The 24,356-nt window shown below is 38.4% G+C and overlaps 1 protein-coding gene across 1 annotated transcript in view; it reads right to left on the reverse strand.

Annotated features, from left to right (window-relative positions):
- Positions 1–24,356, reverse strand: part of GALNT2 (polypeptide N-acetylgalactosaminyltransferase 2) — a 98,602-nt gene that overhangs the window by 33,148 nt on the left and 41,098 nt on the right. The window contains exons 2-6 of the mRNA XM_055714029.1: positions 12,853–12,943; positions 6,928–7,081; positions 1,705–1,803; positions 1,072–1,139; positions 98–163 (exon numbers count right to left, since the gene is read on the reverse strand). Coding sequence (XP_055570004.1) covers positions 98–163; positions 1,072–1,139; positions 1,705–1,803; positions 6,928–7,081; positions 12,853–12,943 — 478 coding nt within the window. The remainder of the gene's footprint in view (positions 1–97; positions 164–1,071; positions 1,140–1,704; positions 1,804–6,927; positions 7,082–12,852; positions 12,944–24,356) is intronic.

The raw sequence follows: 24,356 nt of genomic DNA on the forward strand, positions 1-24,356 counted from the left end.
CGTATAGCAGAATGTTCCTTCAAATGGCTTGATGAATGTTAACAGATAAGGCAGCAACAGTGGAATTTTTATCTTCCTTCCCCCAGATTACGCCTACCTTCTCGGCGATCATTTCGAAGAACCCGCACTTTTTCAATTTTTCCCAAGAGAGCACCATCCTCAGCTTTAAAAAGAATTAAAAAATAAGTTAATAAATAAATCAAGTGATGAGAACCAGTTTGACATGCAACACTGTATACCTTAAGAGAGGCTGCCTTCAAACAAATACTTTATTTCTGGTGAGATAAGTAATCAATTTTTTTAAGAATATCTCTTATATTTAACTATTTATGACCATAAACATTTTCTACTATGAAGCTAAGTTACCAGCTAAGAAATTACTACCCTCATGTTATTTAAAGCCATTTTAATTTTACGCCCTTGAAATATTTTTATTTAATGATATTCACTTCGCTTACTTCAGACAGATTCTACACCGCATAAGAAAAAAAAAAAAAGGGATTAAATAAACTCTTTTCTTTGCATATAAGAAACCTCACATTTTAACCAACATGAAGGCTTAAACCTTTCTTAAACTAGCTGTAAACTAGCAATGCAAGTATGGACATTAGCATCCTTTAAGAAATGTTACTCAGAGGTCCATTTCAGTTGTTCAAGTTTGTGTCATAATACCCTTGCACTTATAAAACCTTGACGTATTTTAGATTCAGTAAGAATTTTTTTGAAGAGAATGATTGAGACCAGCATTCATTTAAAGCAGTACTACAAAAATTTGATGCAAGCACCATGGGCTTTATTTTTACATCAGACAACATCCTATGCAAAGGTTGTTTTCAACTATACACTCTGCTCCTTCAGCTAACAGGAATTAATAAAATATACCTGAAGTAGTTATCAGAACCCTTCACACTTCCACAGTGACAGATATGGAAGAATTAAGCCCTGGTTTTGGATCAGTCTCTGCAAACTCCTAATCACGTGACACATCCTCAAACAAGTCACCTGCTAGCATCTACAGAAAGTCTTACCAGTAGAAACAAAATAAAGCTAGGACCCTGTAAAAGTACTTACAATCATTACTATAATCATCCACCAGTATGATTTCCTTAATAAGATGCGATGGGCTTTTTTTAAGGACACTGAAACAGATAGTAAAAAATGTTCAATACTAAGCAGTCTTAATTTTCCATAATAATGTCATAAAAGCAGTTACTTTGTTAAGCCACAGTAGAATCTAGCACAGGATGCCATCTTCAACAACAGCTATTGGCTTATTCTTCCAGAAAGCATCTTCTGGAAAAGGCACATGTAGAATTCTGCCCCCCGTCCAAAATTCCAGCCTCCCAAAATCAGTCCCTCAGACAACTTGCAACACAGAAGTTTTGCAGATGTCTTTAGGTCAAATATCCCCTGACAACCCATCTTCCCTGACTTTTTCTTGAAACCAGTTTTACAGCCAACCTTCAAACATCATCTGGTAATCAGTTCCATACTTTCACGCATTTGTAGTTAAAGGGAGCAATTTTGTTTAACATCACTATTTCAGAATGTAAGAACTGGAGGCATCAATGAGATTAAGACTCATCTTTCCCTCTGCAAATTCTTCCAAAAATCATAACAGATTGTTACTTTTCTTCCTTATCATAAGCCATTATCTGACACAAATAAATGGTCTTTAGGGAAAAATCAAGGTCTCGGGTATACCTGACGACAGTTCGTAGCAAAGCAGATCTTGCCTCATTATGAAAGGTGATCACCACGCTAGTGGCTGGCAAATCTATCCGCCATTGTTTCCGCTGACACCTGAAAGACACAATGCCCCGTATTTGAACATAGCATTTACATCCCAGGTTTAGCCGATGGTCTCCATCGTGAAGCGGTTATCTATAAAACTCACGTACACACTACATCTACCTAGAAAGAATGAAATACTTCATTTTCAGGTGAGATTTCAATCAATTCCTCTTTTGCCACTCTTGGTAGTTGTCTTAGTATGCAACAGACTAAGAAAGAACTCAGTGTCAGATATAAGCAGGCTCAGAAAAGTCACCGGACTATCACCACTGTAGTACACCATACACACCTCTCATGCAACCCGGTATGAAACCAGAGTGCTTATTTTACATTAAAAGCGTTCAATAAATCTTGGGTAAATGAGAATATTTTCCAAAGAAAGTGCACAGGTTCACAGGCTGCCATATGCCTCTTCTTTAGAGTGGCATGTGTCCACTTCTCCCTTTATTTTTAAAGCTCCTGCAACACCCTGGTCTTGCTCACAGATAAAAACCAGATTTCTGTTCTAATGTGGAAAGTTGTAAGGATTGTAACATTAAGAATTCGAAAAACAAAGCTAGCTGTGACTATGCTGTACCAACTAGACACAGAACCACATACTTCCAAACCATAAAAATAATCAAATATTCTATCTATGTCAAATCATTTTTCATCACATCTAGTAGCCTGAAATTAATACAATAAGCAAAAAAGCAAATCCCAAAATGCTTCCTGCAGGACTACATCAAGTTAAGCTGTTGAAATCCACCGACAATAAACCTAAAAAGACACTGCTCTCATTGGACTGAAACTAGCAGTGCTAGAAAACACTGAAGGCATTACAGTATGACAGGTCACATTCATGCTGGAACATACACACATCATGTATGTCTTCACATATCCTTTATTTAATATTAGGGGTAGAGTTTTAAACAAGCCTTGTTGTCTTCAGAGGGGATAAAGCTAGCTAGCGTACACCTGTAGCAAATTCAGCAAGCAATCCTCTGCTCGGTATTAACCAAACAAGCTTTTAAGGGAAGGGAGGCAATTTACATTGCTACCTAAACTTTTAAAACTAGGCTGCTGACTACATAAAAGGCCTCTCCACAGCCGATTAGACACCTGCAACATGCACCATAAGCCACAGAACCTTCAGCTTCTTGGAATCAGAGAAGAGGCACCGCACTTCTTGCCCTTGTCCGCCAAAACCCCAGGGACCTGCAACGCTTTGAACGCAACACACCCACAGCGTCACACATCAGTTGGAGCCCTCACTTGCTCCGATGCTAAACAAAGCCCATGCCAACCCTAGGATCGCTGTGTCAGATCAGCAAGGCCTTGCCCAACTTCGTTTCTTACACTGTGAGCGTACGAGATGGCTTCATCGCTAGTGCCCAGCGCTGAAGCAATAAATCAGACCTGTATGTGTCCTGGAAAGTAAAGAATTAAGACCTTCTCTATTGTGAACTTCTGGCTATTCATCCAGACCGCTACAAAACATTCAGGTATTATATGCCAAAGCCTATGGTGCCTAAAAAAAAATAAAAAATATTCTTTTTTCTGTTAACTTTCAAATTGCCCACAGAGAACAAGCCTGCTGTGCATGCAATTATCACACGAAGCACTCGCATTAGAGTAATTAAAGTCACCTTAAACTTATACTGATCTCTGCAGAAGGAGAGCACTTGAGCCAGAGTACATCTTAGGGTGGAATTACTCAAGGCAATGAAGCCTCTCAATTTTAAGAAAACTCAAGAGAAGAGCACTAACCTGTATTTCTGTAGGAGAAATTAAGATTTTCAGACTTCCACATAAAATTGGAGGAATGTTTCACTGAGTGTTTCTGCTCTCAGCTTTTCAAAAATCCCTGCTTTAACTTGACTTGGTAGCGGTCCTCCTCCTATTCTGCTGTGTCAGTAGTGCCACAGTTAAAACTCAAACCAAAGAAACAATGTCATTGCTTTTAGCATGGAGATTAGACTTTCTTTACTCAAGTTACAGCACTTATTTTACATACAGAACGAGGAATTACATTTGCATAAAATAGAATTTGAAACAAGAGCTTCTAGACCTTCCATGCTTATTGTAGGTCATTAAAATCAGTTAAAACATAAGAACTACATTCTTTCCCCCAGAAATCTGAGTCATTGGACTAGTTCATGTCATTAACAAGTTTTCTGAAACTTCTGTGGTTTGTTGGAACTGGTTTTTGACAGAAATATTCACTTCAACCAGTGCAGGGAGAACATTCCCCTCGACAGATATCTGGGTACCAAAGAGACAGGAAAGTTTGTTTCTTCTCTACTTAAGAAAAAACCTTGTGTGAGGTCAGAAACTTCTAATAGTTGCTGAATGAGAAAGTAAACACAGCTCAGTCCAGCTAAAGTACTTAACAGTAATTCTCAAGAATCAAGCCAACACATCAGGCAAGAGGCGTGATCAGAAAACACTGGTCCAAACTAAGCATGGTGGACACTGGCTCACAAAAACCATCAAGTATTTCACCCTTCATCCCACTTGGGAGACTGTTTTACACTGACAGGGGGACCACTCTAAGTTTCCTATTACAGCTCTGACACTTGCCTTCTGGATCTCCAAAATCAACCACGACAGGAATAGCACTCAGTCACACGTTGTAAACAGACTGCAACAGAAGGAAACCCAGAGGTTTCTCAAAGCTGCTGGAAGTGGCAGTCGTGAGCATCAGCTGCAGTAAGAATCTTCATTCCCACTCAGACCTCCTCTCTGCTTCCTTTCTTATGTTGTATCTGCCTGTTTCTCACTTCTCCCTTTTGCTTAAAATAAAGGCAAGCAACTTAAACAGGAGAATCAAAGTGTTTCTTACTACTGCTGGCAGGCTTTCACAAAAAGCAAATAGAAAACTTTTGTCTTAACCTGACACTTGTAAAAGTTTTAGTCTTTTCTGCATCAGAAAATGTAGTATTGAAAGAGATGCATAACTACAAACACATTTACATATCTAATGTAGGATTCTGATAAATTGCTTCTAAACAGACTAGACAATTTCAGCAATTAAACGTATTATTATGTAAAGTCAAACAGCCTCTTAGACACATCAGCACAATTAATAAAAAGTTGCTTAAGCAGAAACAAGTATTTCCTCATCCAGGTTTCTTTCCCTAAAAAAAAAAAAAAAAAAGATAAGATTGTACTAGCTCCATAAGAGATCTTAACCTAAACCCAGTTGCCTCCGGTTTTATTGAAAATAACATGCTTTCAAGTGTCACGTGCTCAAATCTGTAACATATTCTTCTTCCTATGACTACTGCTCTTTCTCTTTCCATTGGACAATTGCCAAACATATTTTACACCACTTTTTCAGCTTCTGCAGTGAACGCCCTTGCCAAAAAGGAAGGAAAATTAATGGTAGCATGGCAAGGGAAGCATCGTGGACAATTTGCAGGAATGGTTGCTTTGGTTTGGGAAAGGTCAGGTTGGCTGGGTTTTTTTCCTTTAAAGAGATGGCCACTTACAGACTGAATGAACTTAGATCTGCTCCATCTAAGAGAGATGAGAAAGATGGAAAGGCAAAGTCTAAGTAATAATCAAAACAGATACAGCCTTTCCTCAGAAGCATGTCTCTCTCTCTTCACTGCAGGGTTCTTTTCCAGCTCCATTTAGTTAAAAAAAACCAAGCAGGTCAGCATATAATCACAACACTGACAGTTGAAACAAACATAGCCACTGTAATACAGTTTGTCTCCTGTCATCTCTCTCAGTTAAGTTCTTCCCAAAAGACAGCATTTGCCTGTTAGACCCCCCCTCAGAAGTTATTTAATATCTAGAAAAAAAAAATCCAGATTCAGCATATCTGAATCACAGAAGCTTCTAGAAGTTGGTGGCTGAGCTTTTATCTTGTGGGAAAAGAACATCTGGTCTGAAAAGTTAGAATGTATTTCTTGTGAAAAAGAAGTTACATGATGAAGAAAATTCAAAAGCCATTTTACTCCTCATTATACCATGGGCACTGAGCTTTTCACCGCTTTCATGGCAACAAGTGAAACACCAGATTCTTCCTACTTTTCTGTTCAATTAATAGCAAATTATACAAGACTTGCTTTAGTCTATATACAGATCATCTGCTTAAAGGCACCTAAAACCATGCCATTATACGAGGGATTTAAAAATGACAGTAAGTGTCTGAGTTTTTATACAGATCTCCTTCGCTACGTCATTCTTGATTAAAGAGCTTTATGGACTAAAAACAGGCACTTTTCTCTCTCCCTCTGGTGTCTCCTCAGGCTTGTTCCACCTATAAAGCTGTGAATTCATCCTTACTGCAGAATTAGGCAAATTAGCTATACACAGTTAGCTAATTTTATGCTTTGAGGCTATCTTGCCTAGTTTTTCAGTTGAACCTACTTTTGTTATTTTTAAGTTATGGAAGTCATAATGAGCAATTGTTGGGTTTTTTTTTTTTCATATTAATCACTTCTGCTTAAACAAGATTAGTGCAAGTCATTCAAAGCCTTTAAGTGAAAGTCTTTCTTACCCACAAGAAAATAGTATTTTTCCTTACTTTGAAGTATACTATTTCCTGAATCTGTACAAGCAGCTGACATAGCAGAAGTTCTTAAGTGTCTGAAGTGTAACTCTGTCTTATGTTCACCAGGGTGTGCATAAATGGATTCCTTACATCTGGAGTTGACAATCATCACATACTTAGAATCTCAGAGCAACTGAGATCAAAAGGGGCCCCTGAAAAACTTTTAGTCCGAACTCGCTGCTCAAAGCAGGGCCAGCTACAGCAGGCTATGCATCAGGCTTTGACTATCCCTAAGCCTGGGGACTTCACACCCTCTCTGGGCAACCTGCTCTACTGATCATTCTCCCAGTGAGAGACTTTCAAACGTAAAAACCAAGAAAAGCCATCAGATAAACAGGAACAAAAAGAGACTGAAATGCAGCACCAGTTTGGATATAGAATACACACCAATGGAAGTCATGGAAACAGAAAAACTTGAATAAGATGCACTGTTCTTTAACTCGCTGCTCAAGGATCACACCAGAGTTTACTGTTCCTGCCATTTCAAAAGCTGGAGAGCTCCTGCTTTAGAAAAACCACCTGCTGCTCAAAAGCCATAAATACAGAAAGGTGAACCCAAGTCAAATATGGCTCAGTTTGGCACTTACTGATCATGCCTCGTGTCAGGAATGCTTCGGTCCATTCGCAGTTTGTCACTCTCTACCTGATTGAACTTATTGCGGGCATATGGGTCCTGACCAGATCGCACCATGGTAGCGCCAACATAAGCATCTTGATCAAAGTCTTGCCACCGAACTTTTCCTACAATAGAAGAACAGGAAAATGCCCAGTTTAGCCTTTGCAATTTAACAAACAGCATTCTGCAATCCAGACACAACTGATTAAATAGCTTGGTTTTCAATTTTGCAACAAATTAAACCTCCACAGTATTGTTAACAGTGTAATATCAGTAACTTTCGCATATTAAATTCCTCTAGAACATCTTGTGAATTAATATGAAATTGAACAAGTCTCACTTTATGCGACTAACCACCATCTTGTCCTTTTTCTCTGTTGGTTTCTTAACCCCAACTACCAAAATTTCCATTTTTAAAAAAACATCTCCACATATTAACAGGCAGTAATACGGCAGATGATCTGGCTATAAAGTTACCCAGGAAACATTTGCCTTTTATGATCCAGTCCAGACTCCAAAGACATCGTAATTTAATTTACTGTCTCATTACGTAATTAAAATCACAGTCAGTTGTAATCAAGCCATCTGAGGAAAAGGCCTTTTAGAAGTACAAGACAACATTATTCTCAAAACCCAGCATTTCACCGGGAATGAAATTTCAGGACTTTCACTATCTTCAGGCATAAACCAACGGTATGATACTTATACTAAAGGTCTTAAAACTATCAGTTCTTACCTCTGGTTCAACATTTGCTTTTTCGCCTATTGACAATCAAACCTATGCTACCTACAGCAAATTTATACCACCTTTAATTCAAAATCAGAGCTCACATTCTAATGCAATACAGACATTCTTGTTTTAACATGGATGTGTATGAGAAATCTGCAACCATATTGTGGTGAACACAGCTTGCCTTTGGCATATAGAAGAGACTTACAAAGCAAAAGATGTCTTTTGGGGTCACTTTCCATTAAGTTCAGTAAGTAGCAGGTTGCAAGGGCATCATTCAAGCTCAGCTTTTAAATAAATAATATACCTCAGGCATATCCTAAACTAAGCTGATACACATGCATAGAGGGAATACTACTCCAATAGCCATTGACAGGAGTGAGAGGTTGCTCAGATGTTTCAGGGTTTGCCTTTGCTCCACCTCTTGACCTGCACAGCATGGAAACTAAGGCAGGTGTCCTTCACAGCTTTCTACCTGTAAGCCATGCCCCAGCTATGGTGCGTTAACTCCTGTTAGAAGACTCTGATATTGAAAGAACAATTTCCATAATTAAACAAAGTAATTGTTAAGCAACAACAAAAAAAAGTTGTTTAACCAGACAAATACCACCTACTATTACAAAGTCTCTATGATCTCAGGATCATCTGAGAAGCACATCTACAAAAGCAACTTGGACCCAAGGTATGACTTGGTTATCAGATGGTAGTGGAGGTTTTAAGGCAAAAATGTCAGAGTTGGAGGGAAGGTGGTTTTGGGTTGATTGGTTTATTTTTAAGGAACTGCCAACATCCAAGTGAAGTCACGGAGTAAATGTGCTCATACTTTTAGATTACTCTGTCATGAGCTAGCCAGTTACATACTAAGCAACTATTTTTACATCTGAATTATCATCCTCAGGAAGTTAACATGCACAGACACACGCGCAGAAGAAAATGAAGAGTTAAACAAAACCAGACTGCAAAGCATTTATTAAAAGCTTGGTGAAGCAGCCCAGAGGGGAAACTATAGGAAAACAACCGGAGGGAGAACTACAGATTTTCAAATTCCAGTTACTGAAAGAACTGTAGAAAGGAAACTTTCCAGCTGTTTTTGGTAGCCCACAGACTGCCAAGAGTTTTTCTTAGCCTTTCAAATTCTTTCTTCAAAATATTTCCAAAAATCTTACTTTGAAAACAGGTTCACACATCAGCCAGCTACTACACTACAAACAACCTAATACAGAATTACCAAAAATTACACCAAACCTCACTGTCAACACAACTACATACAATGCAAGAGTGGCATGATTCAAGGAAGTGGAAGAAACAACTAAGATCACAAGACCATCTCCCCATACAACTCTCTCCCTTTGCACTTCCCAAAGCTTTTGCGACCTCCTTGGCAACTAAACTATACTATCTGCCTTGCTTTTAATTTATGACGTAACTTCAGTCTGGAACATATGTTAAGTATTTCCTGAAATACAGGACATGTCATGTCATGTCACTGCTTTTCCGGTCTAAAAATAAAGATTTTAGTGCATTTTACAAAATATAACCTACACCTAAAATGTACTTATACAGAACTTTCAACTTCCAGACACTCCAGCTTCCAACAGTTTTTAATGCTATGCCTGCTTCAGGACTGCCTCCCCCATCCACTCTTCCAGTGGAACGAGTAGCTAAAGCACAAGAGGTCATGAGGGAATGACACCAGTGATAAGGGTGACACCATCACAAGCCGCCTTCTTAAACAGGCTGTGTTTTTCAGGAACAACACGCTATGCAGGCTGCCCACATGGTTAGAAGGGCTAACCGCTCAAGTTAACTGCTGGAAAATGAAAGGTTGATCCAAAGCAAAGTATACTGTCCAACCTTACTTTTGCTGAAAGGTTTGCTTTTCTGACAATTCATCATCAACTACATTTTGAAGTTAGAAGTGCTTTAACAAACTTTTCCTGTTAATAGGTACTGTTTCGTTGTATGCTTCCCGGGGCACCCAAATAGAAGCATGTTTGGTTTCGTTTCTCCTGGGCAGTTCAGCTGGCTCTGTAGTTTCCTGAGTTTCAATGACTTTGACAGGTGGCACAAGTACCAGAAAATGCAGCTACATAATTTAAAACTTAAACACGTTTGTAACTTCAAATTCAAGCAAATCTGTGTTTACCCATACCAAGACCTAACATGACAATGAATCTTTCAAACTCAACAGTAAGTGAACTGCAGTTTGCTACCAGATTCAAATATAGAAGAGAGAATAAAAATACATAAATACATCGCCAAACCTGCTAAGAACCTGGAACCAGGGTATGCTGCAGCATTAAACTTGGTTTTGCTACGACATGCTTATTTTACAGACTGTTTTAAGTCTGAGAAGCTGAGTAGAAACAAGAAAAAGGTGAAATGCAGTGACGTTGCTTCTTTCTGACCCTGGCATTTCCCAACTCTGAAGTCTTCGAGAAGACAATCAACAAGAATAGTGCAATTCACTGCAATTACTTTTAATAAGCTCATTGATTTTAAGTAAGAAGCACATTTTGATTTTTTTGCTCTGTAATAAGTAGCTGTATTTAAAAAATAGTGCTAGACGGTACATTTTATTCCATTTCAGTTTCAATCCAAGTCAAGTTTGATATAAATCATTTAAAATGTATCATTTACCATTTTCCAAGACTTTAAAACCAGGGAATGCAACACTAGTCCAGAAAACAGAGTAAATTTGAGAAGAAAGGTGACCACTTCATAGAGCTTAATTTACCGAAAAGAAGTGACAGCCCACAGAATATAAGAACAAGTTAATTTGGCTTCAGGAGCCAAAGAAAAGGCAAAGCATGGCTCTGCCTCCAGCAGAAAGCCCTGTCAACCATGTGCAGTATGAATCAGATCTACTAGGGAAAGTCAGGTAACAGTAAGAGCAGCTCCAAATAAGATAGAAGAGAAAAATCATAGCAGAAAAAGCTGCATGCAACCAAGCGGCAGGCAACAAAGAGTAGGAATAGATGGATACAAAATCCCATGAATAGCTTACGCTCCCCCTCTTACTGACTCAATAGAGCTTAAAAGCAATAGGCTACTTCATAGAAATATGATTATTTTGATTGACAGGCATAAAGAGATTCCAGATCTTCATTAAAAAAAAAAAAAAGCTCTTTGAGTAACTGCTGAAACTCCTACCATTCAAGAGAACTGGTTATCCGGTTTTGCTTTAGTTATCCATGCAGACAATTCAGGGTTGGTCTTTCTAACTACTATCAGCTATCATCAGTATATTCACAAAACAAGAAATAGATTTTTGCAGCATATGAAGAGTCACCAAATTACAAAGGATAGATACACTCTGATGTACAGAGGTAAAAAAGCCCAACAGTTTAATCATTACATAAAACTGTTTTAAAGATAACAAACAATTCCTTAATTCCGAGAAATTCTGAAAGACACTATGCTGCGTAATGCTGAAACCTAAACTACAGGTCTCTTAACCTTAGTGGAAAAGCAAGCATGTTTTAAACAAAAGCCCTCCTAAAATTTTATCGCTTTGCTTTAAAACAGCTCAAAGAATCTGTAGAAACATGAATTCCAAGCTTCATTGCCATAAGGATTCAAAAGTTTGCCTACACGAATTGAAAATAATCAAAGTAGTGATTTAAGAGAACATAATTCTGTCTGATCAAAATTGACATTTGATTCGAGACTCTCGTACTACTTTGCAGTAATGATTCTCCTGCCTGTTAAATCAAGCCATAAGAGATTACTAATCAACAGATGAAATGAAAAAAGCCCTGACCTGTTCTACTTTATTCTTAATTTTACTTCTAGCTTCAACCCTTCCAGCTTCTGATACCTCTCCCTTTCAACCTGTGACACTTCCCACTTCTTTTAATAGTCAAATGGCTACTTAAGGTCACTGGGAAAGGAAGGTCTTAGAGGAAATCTATAAGGTTTGGCCCAGAATATATAAAAATTCAAAGCAGGGAAATAAGAATAGTAGCTGGAAGGTACAAAGTTGGCCAACGTATAACCCCACCAACAATATTTGCAGAAAGTTCTGTTCAGGGAAAAAAAAAAATACTTGAAAAGATCTGCCAGCAACCCAGTTAAATAAGCCAGACTCTTCAACTTTTTATGATTTATTTCCCAATTCATACACAAAGTAAAGATATGTCTTGTTCCCCTCTCCAGAAAGCAGCCAAGACAAAGTAGGCCAACGGCTACAGGAAAAAAAAGCCATGAATGTCAAACAGCTTATATTGTACCAGGAGCCTAAGATTGTAAACCAAAAAAATCATACCTCACATATTATTGGGGGTAGAAGTTTCCAGGTGCTTAAAGGAAAGTTTACCTTGGTTAGATCTTTCTTCAAGACCCCATAGTATTTCAAACGTCTAGCTAAGAAATTTGTAAGGCAAACATTAGGATTAATAGAAGAGTAAAATGTGTTGTGAACCTATCTGATCAGAAGTTGTCCTCCTATGGCAAACTTTTTCAATACAGTGTAAAATATTCAAATCCATTTTACTATTTCTGTATTGCTTAGTACATCAATTCAGCTATATATTTAAAATCATTGATGTGAAACAGTTAAGCAGCAAAAGAAGTTTAAGGAAGCAGTCACACAAAATGAAAATTCCTGAACACTTAATTTTCCTAGCTCATCCTCAAGGCATAAGACCATTTCACTCAATAAAACAAAAATCACATTGCTCTATTACTTGCCAGCATGTGACAAATACAGAGCAAGTATGAGAAAAATAGAAGTACATCATCAGCACTGTCAGGAAAATCTGCCACATCAAAAGCTAGACAGACTAAAAAAGTATGAACCTTGGCTGAATCTCCAGTCGGAAGCACAGTCCCAAGGTGACTTGTCTGTTGCCTGCCAGCATTATCCATTGAAAGAAATTAACTACTGCACCAGAGGCTTTTACAGCACCTCAAACCTACTGCAGGACAACAGACACACCAGCAGAGTCACGTTCTCTTTGGTTTTAAACCCAAAGGAGTAGTGAAGCAGGTAAGATTTAAGTAAGCTGAAGCTTTAAGAATAGAGAAGTACATATTGCTAAAGTAATCCTAGCACTTCCAAACTACAAAGAATTATTAGAATCAGAACGACTGCTGTGTTTTACAGTTTTCAAGGATAAATGTCTTATGGCTATGGATCTTTCATAACAAATGTTACTGCAATACCTGGAGGTAGAGTCTCCACACTTTGTGCTTTGTCCTCCCCATCACTGCCACGCACGTCTTTCCTTTTGGGGTCGATATCATTTGGGTCCTCCTGAAAAAAGTACATAATCTTTAAAATAATCTCCTTAATTGATTTGTGTTTTCAGAGCAAACACCAATAACTAAGTTTCACAGATTTTAAACTCATGAAGTGGTGCAAGAGAGCTAACTTCAGATTTTTAAGAGACAGGATCATAATTTCCTCCATTACTTAAAAAAAAACAGACCAAAAGTTTAAGACAGGCTTTTACATTTAATTTATGCAGCAATTTTTATTTGGGGAAAAGAGAAACGTTTAAGAAGGAAATGTATTAGGAAAGATGGAATAGTTTTGTTTTGGTTTTATTTGGCAATATTCAAGTTCGCAATGAAGGCAAAAAAAAATTAAACTAAACCTGAAGAAATCCCTACTCTAGCAAGAAACAGCCCAAATAGGAGAGTTATCTGAAAAAGAGAAGTCAGGTTATCTAGCAGTTATATCTGGAGTGGCAGCCTTACTATTGGAAAAAAAATTCCAAAATATGTTCAAGTTGCTATTTTCATGTGTTCATTTCAGAGGAGCTTATTCTGGGCTTCACAGGCTACTACTGTGCTGGATTTGTGATTCCAGTAACATTGACAATGCCAATGCTTTTTTATTATTGTTAATCATTTTCAGAGAAAATGAGTTTTCTAAACACTAAACCATTTAAAATGAAATGCTACAAATGTATGTTTTTCATAGTATCATGTATTGAGCATACCAGAAAGAAGGAATTTCTCCTCGTTCTTCTACTACATTTCACCATGTTGGCCCAGTTGCCCAACGCGTTTACCTTGTAGATGTCATTAACTTTGCTTAAAGAAAGATTCAACAAAAAACCCACCCCAAAAACACCCACCCACAAAAAAAACCACACACAGCAAACCCACACTCCCAAAAATATGCAACACATTTGAAGAAAATTATTAGCGCTCACGCTGGTGAGGGAAATTACCCCTCACTGTGTGCTGAATCCCACCAACACATTGAAACAGAAGCTTGCATGTTTCTAGAAAGTTGCATTTTACCAGTTACTTGGCTTTGTGCACCATTTTAAAGATAGCAACTATGGAAACATTTAGTAAGTGCAAGTATCAACTGTAGCTGGAAGAAAAACCTTCCCAATAAGAATGTCGTTTCACAAAAATCCATGAAGCTCTTCGCTATCCCAAATTAATGTAACAACTCTAAAAAATACTGAAGTTGAAAAATAAATGCAAAACATCTACTAAGCAATCAAATTGCAGAGATTTTTCCTGAAATTAAACAATAATTACCAAGTGCTTCCTTATTCTCTTCCTCCTCTCCCCTTCAAGTCTTTAGGGAAAAACTCTGCCTTCCCATCAGTCCTTCTACCTGAGCACGTTCCACTAAGCATATTTACCAAGTTTTGCTGTTGTGTTTTGTGGTTTATTTATTTTTAATTAACTACCAAAGACAAAGTTGGATTTAGAGATCTTATAGCTAAATGCCATTTTGAATAATCAATTTGTCTTCCAGGGAACTGCTTGGGTACAGCCTTCAGACACTGAGAGGTGAGCCAAGGTACCAGGATGACAGTTCCCACTGCAGACTGCTGGATCTTCAGCTTGCCTCCTAGGACTCGCTATAAATAATATAGGGATGGGAGAGTACAGGATATTAACCTTGAACCTTTGTGCCCTAGATTAGAGCTTTGTAGTATTTTTCTTCTCCAGAACATGTCTACTTTAATTATTTTTGAAATAGACTACTCTGCTAAAGGTGATGTTCTGTTGTAAGCATTCATTTTCACCCAATAAAGCATTGGGAAAGTACATGTGGGAAACCCGTGGCTTTTAGGGCCAGACAGCATGTTATGTCCTTTACACAGAGCTCAAGTGCAAAAAGGAGAAGAAAGCAGACATTAAAGCCATAGACAGAAATACAACCAGTTTCTTTACATCTCTGACTAGATTGCTTCAACATGTTAATATGCTGCAATACACAAATGAATCATATGGTCAAATGACATTCCTATGTTGTCATCATCACAGGACAGAGTTGCTTTTTCAGCTTGCTTGGAATGAAACAAAATCCCAACTTTTAATGCGATCTTAAAAAGTCACTTGCGTACGATGAGTAATCTTCTTGGTAGAAGATAACAATTCTTGCACTGATAAAAGGCGTTCATACAAAAAGCTAAGCCTAAGGCAAGATTGAAAGCAACTGAGACAGTTTAAGAAGCACAGCTCTTTAATCATGAGAGCACAAGAGGGAGATTTAATGAACAGAAATTAAAAGAAAAAGCTAATGCCTTTTTCTATATTAAAATACTATCAACACTATTAGTATTTAATACTTTTAAATACGATTTTCCTGACATACTAAAAAAGCTGGCTATATCTAGTTACAACCTAAATACGGAAATGCTATAAATACATCTGGAAAAGTATTTTGAGCTTATTAAAAAACTAAGAAGGTAGCTAGCCAGCTAGCAGAGACACTAACTAAACATTAGATGCATGTGGAACACCACTAGAGTAATATATTTGTGGTCATTATTCATGCAGTTATTTTCTCAGGCCAAGACACATATGGCAACGTCAAAGTAAGTACATGCCAGCTATAATGCACATGTTGCTGGGATTTGGCACGCATTAATTTTATACACCATGTCACTATTTCCCATTAATTCCTGATTCAGTACCAGATGACACAAAGACACAGAGCCACAACCTTTCGACTCCATTCAGTGGGAAATCTTACAAAAGTATTTGTAGTCATATTTTAGATACCAAATAAACCTAAATTTAGTGTAATTTTAATATTAAATCATTTAAATATCTATTTAAAAGCTCAGAAGTTAAGGTGAGGTGTATTTATTTACCAATTTGTTAAAATATTCCTTGCAAACCATAACCACAATTCATTAAGGCTAAATTGAATATATTTGGGGTTGGCTTTTTTAAGGATTTTTTGATTAATCACTGAAGTGAAATTGCTTTTCCCTTCATGATACAGTAAACTCTCTATGCCTCAGAAAGCCTACATCAGTTTCCAAACCTTGCTATTACCACTTTTCTTTTCCTGCTCAACTTGCCCACTCATTAGGACTACCCTGTAGATTGAATTTGAGATATGACAAAGATACAATAAGAAACTCCAGGTTAGAGAACCAGACTCAAAAGAATTGTTTCATGATGTGATTAGTTACACATTTGTAGCTGCTCTGACTGGTGTGAGGAAAGGGAGGATGAAGTAGTACAAATGTAAAGCAAGATTCAAACACATTTTTACAGCATTTCTACACATCTACAAGACACCATCATATTCAACAAGAAATGCAAGACTAGTGTCATTTGAGTTTAGAAAGCTGTAATTATACACAGATATGCGTTACTGGATAATTTCATTGCTATCACTTAGATCTTCCAGACCACTTACCCTTCTGGTTTGGGTATATTTATATGCATTGAACACTACAGTCCCTACAATCATTGCAAAGCAATCAGCGTTTTGCGAATTTTTTTTTTTTTTTTTGTGCAAGGTAGAATAACCTTGCACAAAAAAACCCACACACAAACCACACAAAACCAAAAAAAAAAAAAAAAGTGTTATGTAGGAGAAATACCCAGGGACTTGGATCAGTTAAGTATCTCTTAAAACCACTACCGTTTTTCCTATTTCTACCTTCCAATATTTTTTTTATTTTAAGGTTCAAATATCACAGATTTGACACTAACTGCTATTTATTCAATCTCATTATAGCAGAGATTTCCATCCTACCCTGGCTTCCTATCACAAAAGAACAACCTCTCAATGTGTAACATCACTAGGTATGTTAAGATATCACACACCTTACAAGTGACAAGTCGACGTGGACTTCAGCAAAGCTCTTATGGTTGGAAACAACTTAAGTGGGAGGTAAGTGTGCCTCTAATGCCAGCCATCCCTCTCACAGACAACCCAGATACTGAACAACATGTGACATTCAGGTACAGGAGATTGTTGGGAGCTATGACTGCACCACAGGCTACCTGGAAAGCTCTTTAGTGGCTCTTCCACAGAAAGGGCAGCAAGGCAGATGAAAACATCTCGCAGGCTAATACACAGCACTACCCAAGGGCTTAAGCCATCCAGCTATCCTAGACACACATCAAACCAGCTGCTTTGCTCATCACCACATACCAGCACAACTTTTCAAAAGAAGTTCATGCAGAATACACAGGAGGAAGTCACACAGAAGAAAACAAAGTTCTACTTGCACTGGTAGCATACACTCAGATAAAATAATTGAGAAAACTGGCTTCACGGGCCAATACATGTTAAGGCTTAATATCTGTTTTGATACTTGCTTTGCAGTTGGCCCTTGGCCAACATCTTAAGACAGATTTTCTTCTGCTGATGATTTTCTAACAGGAAACTGAATACTGGCAGCATCTTCAGCGAGCATCATTTGATCCAGCTGGCCTAATGCAAGGCTTCACTGCATCATGCAGTACAGATCAGTCAAATCAATTGATGATTTTGGAAGGGGTGCTCTCGCTGCAGACTACACTCCTCTTGGCACTTCATATACTTCTGTTCTGATCACGTACTTGGGGCCAGACACACAGAAGCGCTTTGATACCATGTAAAGCAGCACTTGGCGTTGCAACAGTTTAACGCCTGCTTTAATTCAGATCCCCAAACCAAGCATGAAGGCTCCTTACAGAGCTTAGCTACCTAAGAAAAGGACTCAAAGCCAAGCAGTCAGACAGCTGCCTAAGCCACAGACACAGTCAAAGCCCAATCATCTTTGCTACTGCTAGCACTTAGTATCTGCCTCTTTCCCCACCCCCAGTTCAGTTTACAGTCTTTTAATTAGACATCACATTAGATGCCTATAAGAACAGACAAGCAGCTGAAACACTAGCTCCTCCTAACCCAGGAGGACCTTCAGCAGAGGACAGAGTTCAGTGTGTTGGATTGCTTTCTGACCCACCTCACCTGCTGTCTTCCAAGAGGTCTTCAGAAACACGACTTCAAGTCTCTCTTGCTGTAGTAAATGAATCCAGCTTTCGCGCATGCCGGGGAAGCGCTTTGGCAATTTAATGTAATTACATTACGGGGCACCCATGTCTACCCTTGTCAACAAAAGTGTTTTGTACAAAACAGATAAAGCTGCTCTGCAAACGCCTGGAATGCTGCTTCTTACAGGCAGGAAATATCCCATAAGCAAATGCTGACTTCCTTTGATTGCCAACTTGCTTAGCATTAGTAACAGACATTTCCAAGTATACCAAGAAGCAAAGCATAAATATACAGAAAAAACACTGAATATATATTTATACTTTACAATGTTTGATTCCCACTGTTACACATGATGTCAGAAATTAGTACAGCAGCAATCATTTAATTTTCATTCTTACTCCTTTACTCAGTGTAAGTAAATTGGTGCCAAAATACTCAGAGCAAAAATAGAAGCTTCCAGCGGGGAGAAACAAACATACACACCCCTCATGCATACAAGGCGGCAATTTTAAAAACTCTCTCTCAAAAAAAAAAAAAGGGAGAAGTGATGAAGATTATACTTTGATGACTCCACATACAGGAAATATGTTTAGATTCACACTCAGTGAATAAACCCAAAACACTTTGAAAATGCCAATTACTATAAGCTGTAGTCTCCAGACAAGATCAAATGCCTTAGTGTCCTACCTTCTCTGTACATTTTAACTTTTACTTAGGGCAAAGTACATGTTTTAGAGTTTACAAATGCTATTTCAAGTACCAAAACAACTATAAAACCTGACATTTTATAAACTCGCGATGGATTAGACAAAAATAACGTTTTCTCTGAAGTTCCTGGTATACATGTATACATATTCTCTGAGGAAGGTCTGATCCAGTTTTGCAGCAGAAGACTTATTTGTACACCAAATGGGATCAACTGGTTCTGGTTCAACTTCATTTAAGATTTCTGGGCAAAATGAACTTATTCAACTGACAAGAGCCATCGAGCAACAGAAACACCCAGACAGGGCTATTCAGGCAGAAATAAGCATAAGGTAGTAAGAAGATTTGCATTTCAGTATATTTTAGGGAACTAATTGAAATTTGAAAATAACATAGGAGTAACAGCATGACTTATCCCCCAAAAGCCTACACTGGCTTAACATATGCTGGGTTAACTGATTAGCCTACAAATGCCATGCAGTTTTAGATTGTATTTTACAACAAATTATAAAATCTTCTGTAAGCATCTAACATCACATAACATGATCCTAAAGGTATAAAAACCCCACAACTCACAGCTCTGTGAGAATTCAGGTATCCAGCTCCAGGTGACCTCGAACAAACCACGTTCCCTGCTGCCTAGATTTCATCCACTTTAGTAAGAAGTGCGTAAACTAGGGGGTCAATTTTATCACCTACCAAGCAAGCAGAAAACTGAACATTACTTACCTTACAAAATTGGCAAGCTAGTATACCAACAGAAAGGGGAAACAAAAACCCCACAAACCCAAGATAACAACACACCCTTCATTTTCTTCAGCTGTACAGTGAAAAAAAGCAGTTGGAGCTGAAGTGGTCGTCAAACTGAGACGACAGTCAAGACAGTGCAGTAACACACACCCACACTCAGATAAAGTGTACATGGGTAAAAATGCATTTTCTTGCCAGAGACTACTTCTAACATCAGCTATCTCAAGTCTCCCATACCTAAAGAAGTCCTACCAACCAAGCAAAAGTCTCTGTAGAGGCTGCCATAGACAGGAGGAGCACCAGCACCCACTGTGAAGTGCCCAAGGACCAGAAAGCAAAACAGAATCTTGCCCCAACACACGGGACACTGTCACCTCTCCACAGAAATGGCAGAAGCAAAAGGAAAGTCTCATACACCAGGAAGAACACAAATGCAACAGAAACACTGCAAAGGAGCCCTTTTTGCTTTTTTTTTTTTTTCTAAGACTACTCAATCCTCATGGCTCATGAAGCTGCCTAAATGTATAAGGGTAGATCACAGGTGACGGGGAAGATTAAAAACGTTTAAGGGTACAGGGACTGATGGAAGGGTACGCTCTCAAGTGCACCAGTAACTTTGAAAGCTAGGAATAACCATCTCCAAGGATGGCAGCAGGGAGTCAGAAACAGTATCCAGAACTTCCTGTTAAATTTATCATGTCTTAAACAAAACAAAAAAAAATCTCACTTGTCTGCACTACCCGCCAAAGAGTACGGAAATAAAACTATCACAAAACATTTGCAATGATTATTTAAATTCAAGATAATGCCTAAGTCTACTAACGCTCAGTTTTAATTCCCAAAAGGAAAGATTAATGGAGACCAAATAATATATTTATTTCAATAGTTAATTCATGGGTTTATTTAAATAACATTTAAAGCAGCTTTCTATTCTGAAATTGTCAGTGCAGACACAGTTCCATGATTTACACAGTAAATGCACACTCAGCAGTGGTGATGTTTACATTGCTCTTTTAGTCGTGCCAGATTAGCAAACAAAAAATCCAAGAATAAATCAATCATAAAGGAGCTGAGTGATCTGATCTGTTATACATATGCCAGGAAAAAACTTCAGCAGCAAGAGTCAGGAAGACATCACATAACTTTACCATTTGCAACTTGTTAGAAGCATCTTGTTGGTATGTCCACCTCCAGGGAGCATTTTGTCATCATATTTCACGGGTTAAAAAGTGTTTTAAGTTACATAGGCAGCAGCATTAGTTCTAGCATGCCTATCTCATACCTATTGCTTTTCCCACACTTAATAGTATTTGCAAAGAATATTTTAAATTTGTTTGATTGTTTTCATTCATCAGTTTCTGGAATGGAACAAGGCCGAAAAAGTGATGACAGGTCCCAGAGAAGTAATGCATGTCTTGATGCACAAACAGTATCTGCCCACTGTGCTTCTTTCAGAGTCTGTACTTCTTGTTTGAGAAGTACTGTACATAATTCATTTTCTCGCTGCGTGCTCTTCAAGGTGTGAAGTCTGAAGATTCAGGTAGCTTAACACAAGCACGTAGGCCCTAATTCAGATCCAAGAGAGACAGTGGGCATGTTAGTCATTCAAAAAAATTAACAAGATTAGACTAAACCCCTGTTCAACAATCCTGGTTGATTTTACTCACAGCAGATGAAAGGTCCCACAGAACACCTAGATCAGCAAGGGGAGGAAACCAGAAGGACCATGTAGTTTTTAACTGCTGCGACAGTTTGCAAAGCAAGCGTGCAGCTGGTACTGCTTACCCTGACAAGTCAGCTGCTTGAAAGGCCAGCTGCTGGCTCAGAGGGGCTGTTCCCTCCTCACCACATCTCCATCTCAAGCTGCTGGACTGTCCCCACTTCTCCCCTTACAGACACTGGTGTGGGGATCTGATTCATTCAGCTGACCTGACAGTGAGGTGCAGGGGGTCTGGATGAATGAATTTATTATTTCACTGGTTGGGCTTTTTTTAAACCACAAGATCAACCACTAAAATATCAGTTCTCTCAGGTATTTGATGCAAGGGAAGCAGCAGCCAGGGTAGCAGGGAAAAAGAGTGCTGAAAGGGGTGTTCCTATTACAAGTAGAGGATTACAAGTTTAGTTACAACATTAAACCAACCATCACTCAAAACCACTACATATTTTTCTGCTTGAAAGAAGGCAATTACTCCCAACAAATGCTCAGGCATGATTTAATGCCATCTCTTGTTAATTCTACAATATCAGAAGTGTCTGATGAATCAGCCTGCATTTCAAAGCCCTGTCCCTAATCCTCTCTGAATTCAACTCATCACTGCTTGCTTTTAGCTCGAAGACTGACTCTCTAAAGAAAAAAAAAAAAAAAAAGCTTTTCCACAGCAGAAGGCAGGGGGGAAAGGCACAGAAAGCAAAGGGTGTGGGACTTCGTTTTAATATTTACACACATGAAAAAGTCTTATAAATTCTGCAAGTCCAGGAAACTGTAGTTAAACAATTGAAAGAAAAGCAAAGGATTGAATAAATAAGTAGAACACAAAATGTATGCATCTAATAACTTAAGTATAGTGAAGTATTCCAATAACCCAGACATTTCCACATCTTGCATCTATGTATTTCTGAAGGAAGCAGTAGGCAATCCTTCAGCTGCAATACAAGAACTAGCTGGGGCAGAAGGGAAGAACGGAAAAAACAAAACCAAAAAACAATCTCCCATGCCTTCACACATATCTTGAAGCACTGTGAACAGAAAGGGAAAACAATTAGCACTAAACCGTTTTCAGCTTGATTTCATTTTATAAATACTTAAACCTGCAAATGTAACTGAGCTCAAAAGGATATACATTTATCAGAAATGCAAGTGTATGTAAAAGCAAAACTGCTGTGGCAGTCACATCCACAGTTTAAGTAAAGGGAACAAGGTGACTATTATAATAAAAACAATACAGAAATAAGATCCAAGAGAGCTATCTTGAATGAAGAAGAAAAAGAAAAACAAGATGCAATTAACAGGTTGAGTGTTTTGCTGGACCAGATCTGCAGGGTTAGGACACGATGAAGGAACACAACACCACACCATTTTCTCAGCCCTAACAGAAGGTTATTGCAGGCACATAAGGAAACTGAAGACAGGTTGAGACAAGGGAATGAAAGTTGCTGTGTCTTGGATCTTTTCTGTAGCATGCAAAAGCATCACTTTGTTCTCTAAGAAAACAATAGGAAAACAAAAAGCAAGACTGATTTAACATCTTAACCTTTTCATAAAGGGGAAAAGGTTAATCTTCAGATTCAGAAGATGAGCCACTGCAAAAAAAGGGAACTATTTCCTTCTACCTCTTTCAAGGAGGACATCTTTGAACACAGATGGAACAAGTCCCAGAAGTCTGAAAAATTACTTGGTAACTCATTTAATTAAATAACCTTATGACAAGCTTGCATTTGACAGATGACTTCTGCCTTCAATAACTCTGCATATTTTCCCTTTCGTTCCAACATGAGGATTTATGGACAAGTCTCTGCAGCTCTGGGCACATGACAGTACACATAGCATCAAAATTTAGCAGCAGTGTTCAACCGCAGATACTTATTTTTAAAAAATCAAAATGGAAAACACTGTCCAAAGCAAGTGTAAAGTTTTATTACAGTCCAAAAATTCTGACAGTAAGTGATATCTACTAATGCATTCAAACATTAAAGGTTTCACAGTACGAAATTCACACAGGTAATTGCCAATAACATCTTTCAGTTTTGCCAGACCTAGACAGCATCATTCATTCAAAATACTCTGGACTACTAAATGAAGCTCAATCCCATAATGAAATGAATGCCTATCACAAACTAGAGAAGTATGAAAGGCAGACCCCTGCATCAGGAAGAAGAAATGCTCATCACTGCAGAGATAAGGGGCATCTGTACTTGCTTTAAATTCTTTCTGCCAAACTTTAGAACTAAGATTTGTATCTGAAATAGGCAATGCAGACCTTTGTCTCTCTGCTCCACACAGTACAAAACCATACAACATTACACCTTTGAAAGACACCGTTCTGCAACAAGGTACTAACTGGGGGTGGGAAAAAAAAGCTTGCCTCTTTTTTTTTTTTTTTTTTGGTGTGTGTGTGTCTACTGAAGTTAACACCCAAACTAAAACTACCACAGGAAACCAGTGTCAGAGCACTCTACTAGTACAATTTCAACCCCACGCAGACCCACAGCTTCAAGGCAGGAAATCAGGCGTTTCACCTTGCTGCTAATGCATTCTGCTCCCAGCACACAGCACCGCTCTTCCTCCGAACCGCGCTTCGTTAGCTTGTCTGTGCTTTCTGAGAACGTACAGTCCTTCAAGTTGGAATCCCAGTCGTTCAGTCCAAAGCAAAAGGAGACAGTGAGGCACAGAAAGGAGCAGCGGCTTTATGCAGCTAGATTTCATATCAAGTGTCTAAAAAGAGCCCTTCAGATACAATTTTTGTCCTTCAAGGTTTCCATTGTGCATATCCATGAGACCTTGGAGAACATGCAAGACAAGGCTGACAATATACAAACCTGCATATAGGAAAACAAGTTTTTCAGGACTGAGGGGAAGATATTTAAAAAGGACTGGGCAATTTACTGAAGCATCCCAGGAATTCTGCACACTTGGGAGCAGCAAGCTGGAAGGCAATTTCACACTATACAGACACACTGGAGTTAATCTCATTCTAAAAAGAGGTGGGAAACCTCCTCCTGGATGTCAAGGCCTAGAAAGAAGAGGACAGGGGCTAAAATCTGCTGAAGTTATGATCTATTCATCGGCAATCCCTCAGAGGAGAGGTCGCCAACTGTGCGCCCTTCAAGGAGATCTCACATAACCTCCACAAAGAGCCCTTATCATAGAAACTGAGCTAAGAGGGGGAAAGCCAGAACTAAAGGCTGATCCAAGCATGACGGCTAAGCCAGGTGCAGCGCAGCAAGCTTTTGTGCTTCTTTCAAATCCACCAATAAGGAAAACTAGTGGAATTAACAACTCTAGAGACTCCGA

The sequence above is a fragment of the Falco cherrug genome, chromosome 6, assembly GCF_023634085.1.
Source record: "Falco cherrug isolate bFalChe1 chromosome 6, bFalChe1.pri, whole genome shotgun sequence".
Classification (NCBI taxonomy): domain Eukaryota; kingdom Metazoa; phylum Chordata; class Aves; order Falconiformes; family Falconidae; genus Falco; species Falco cherrug.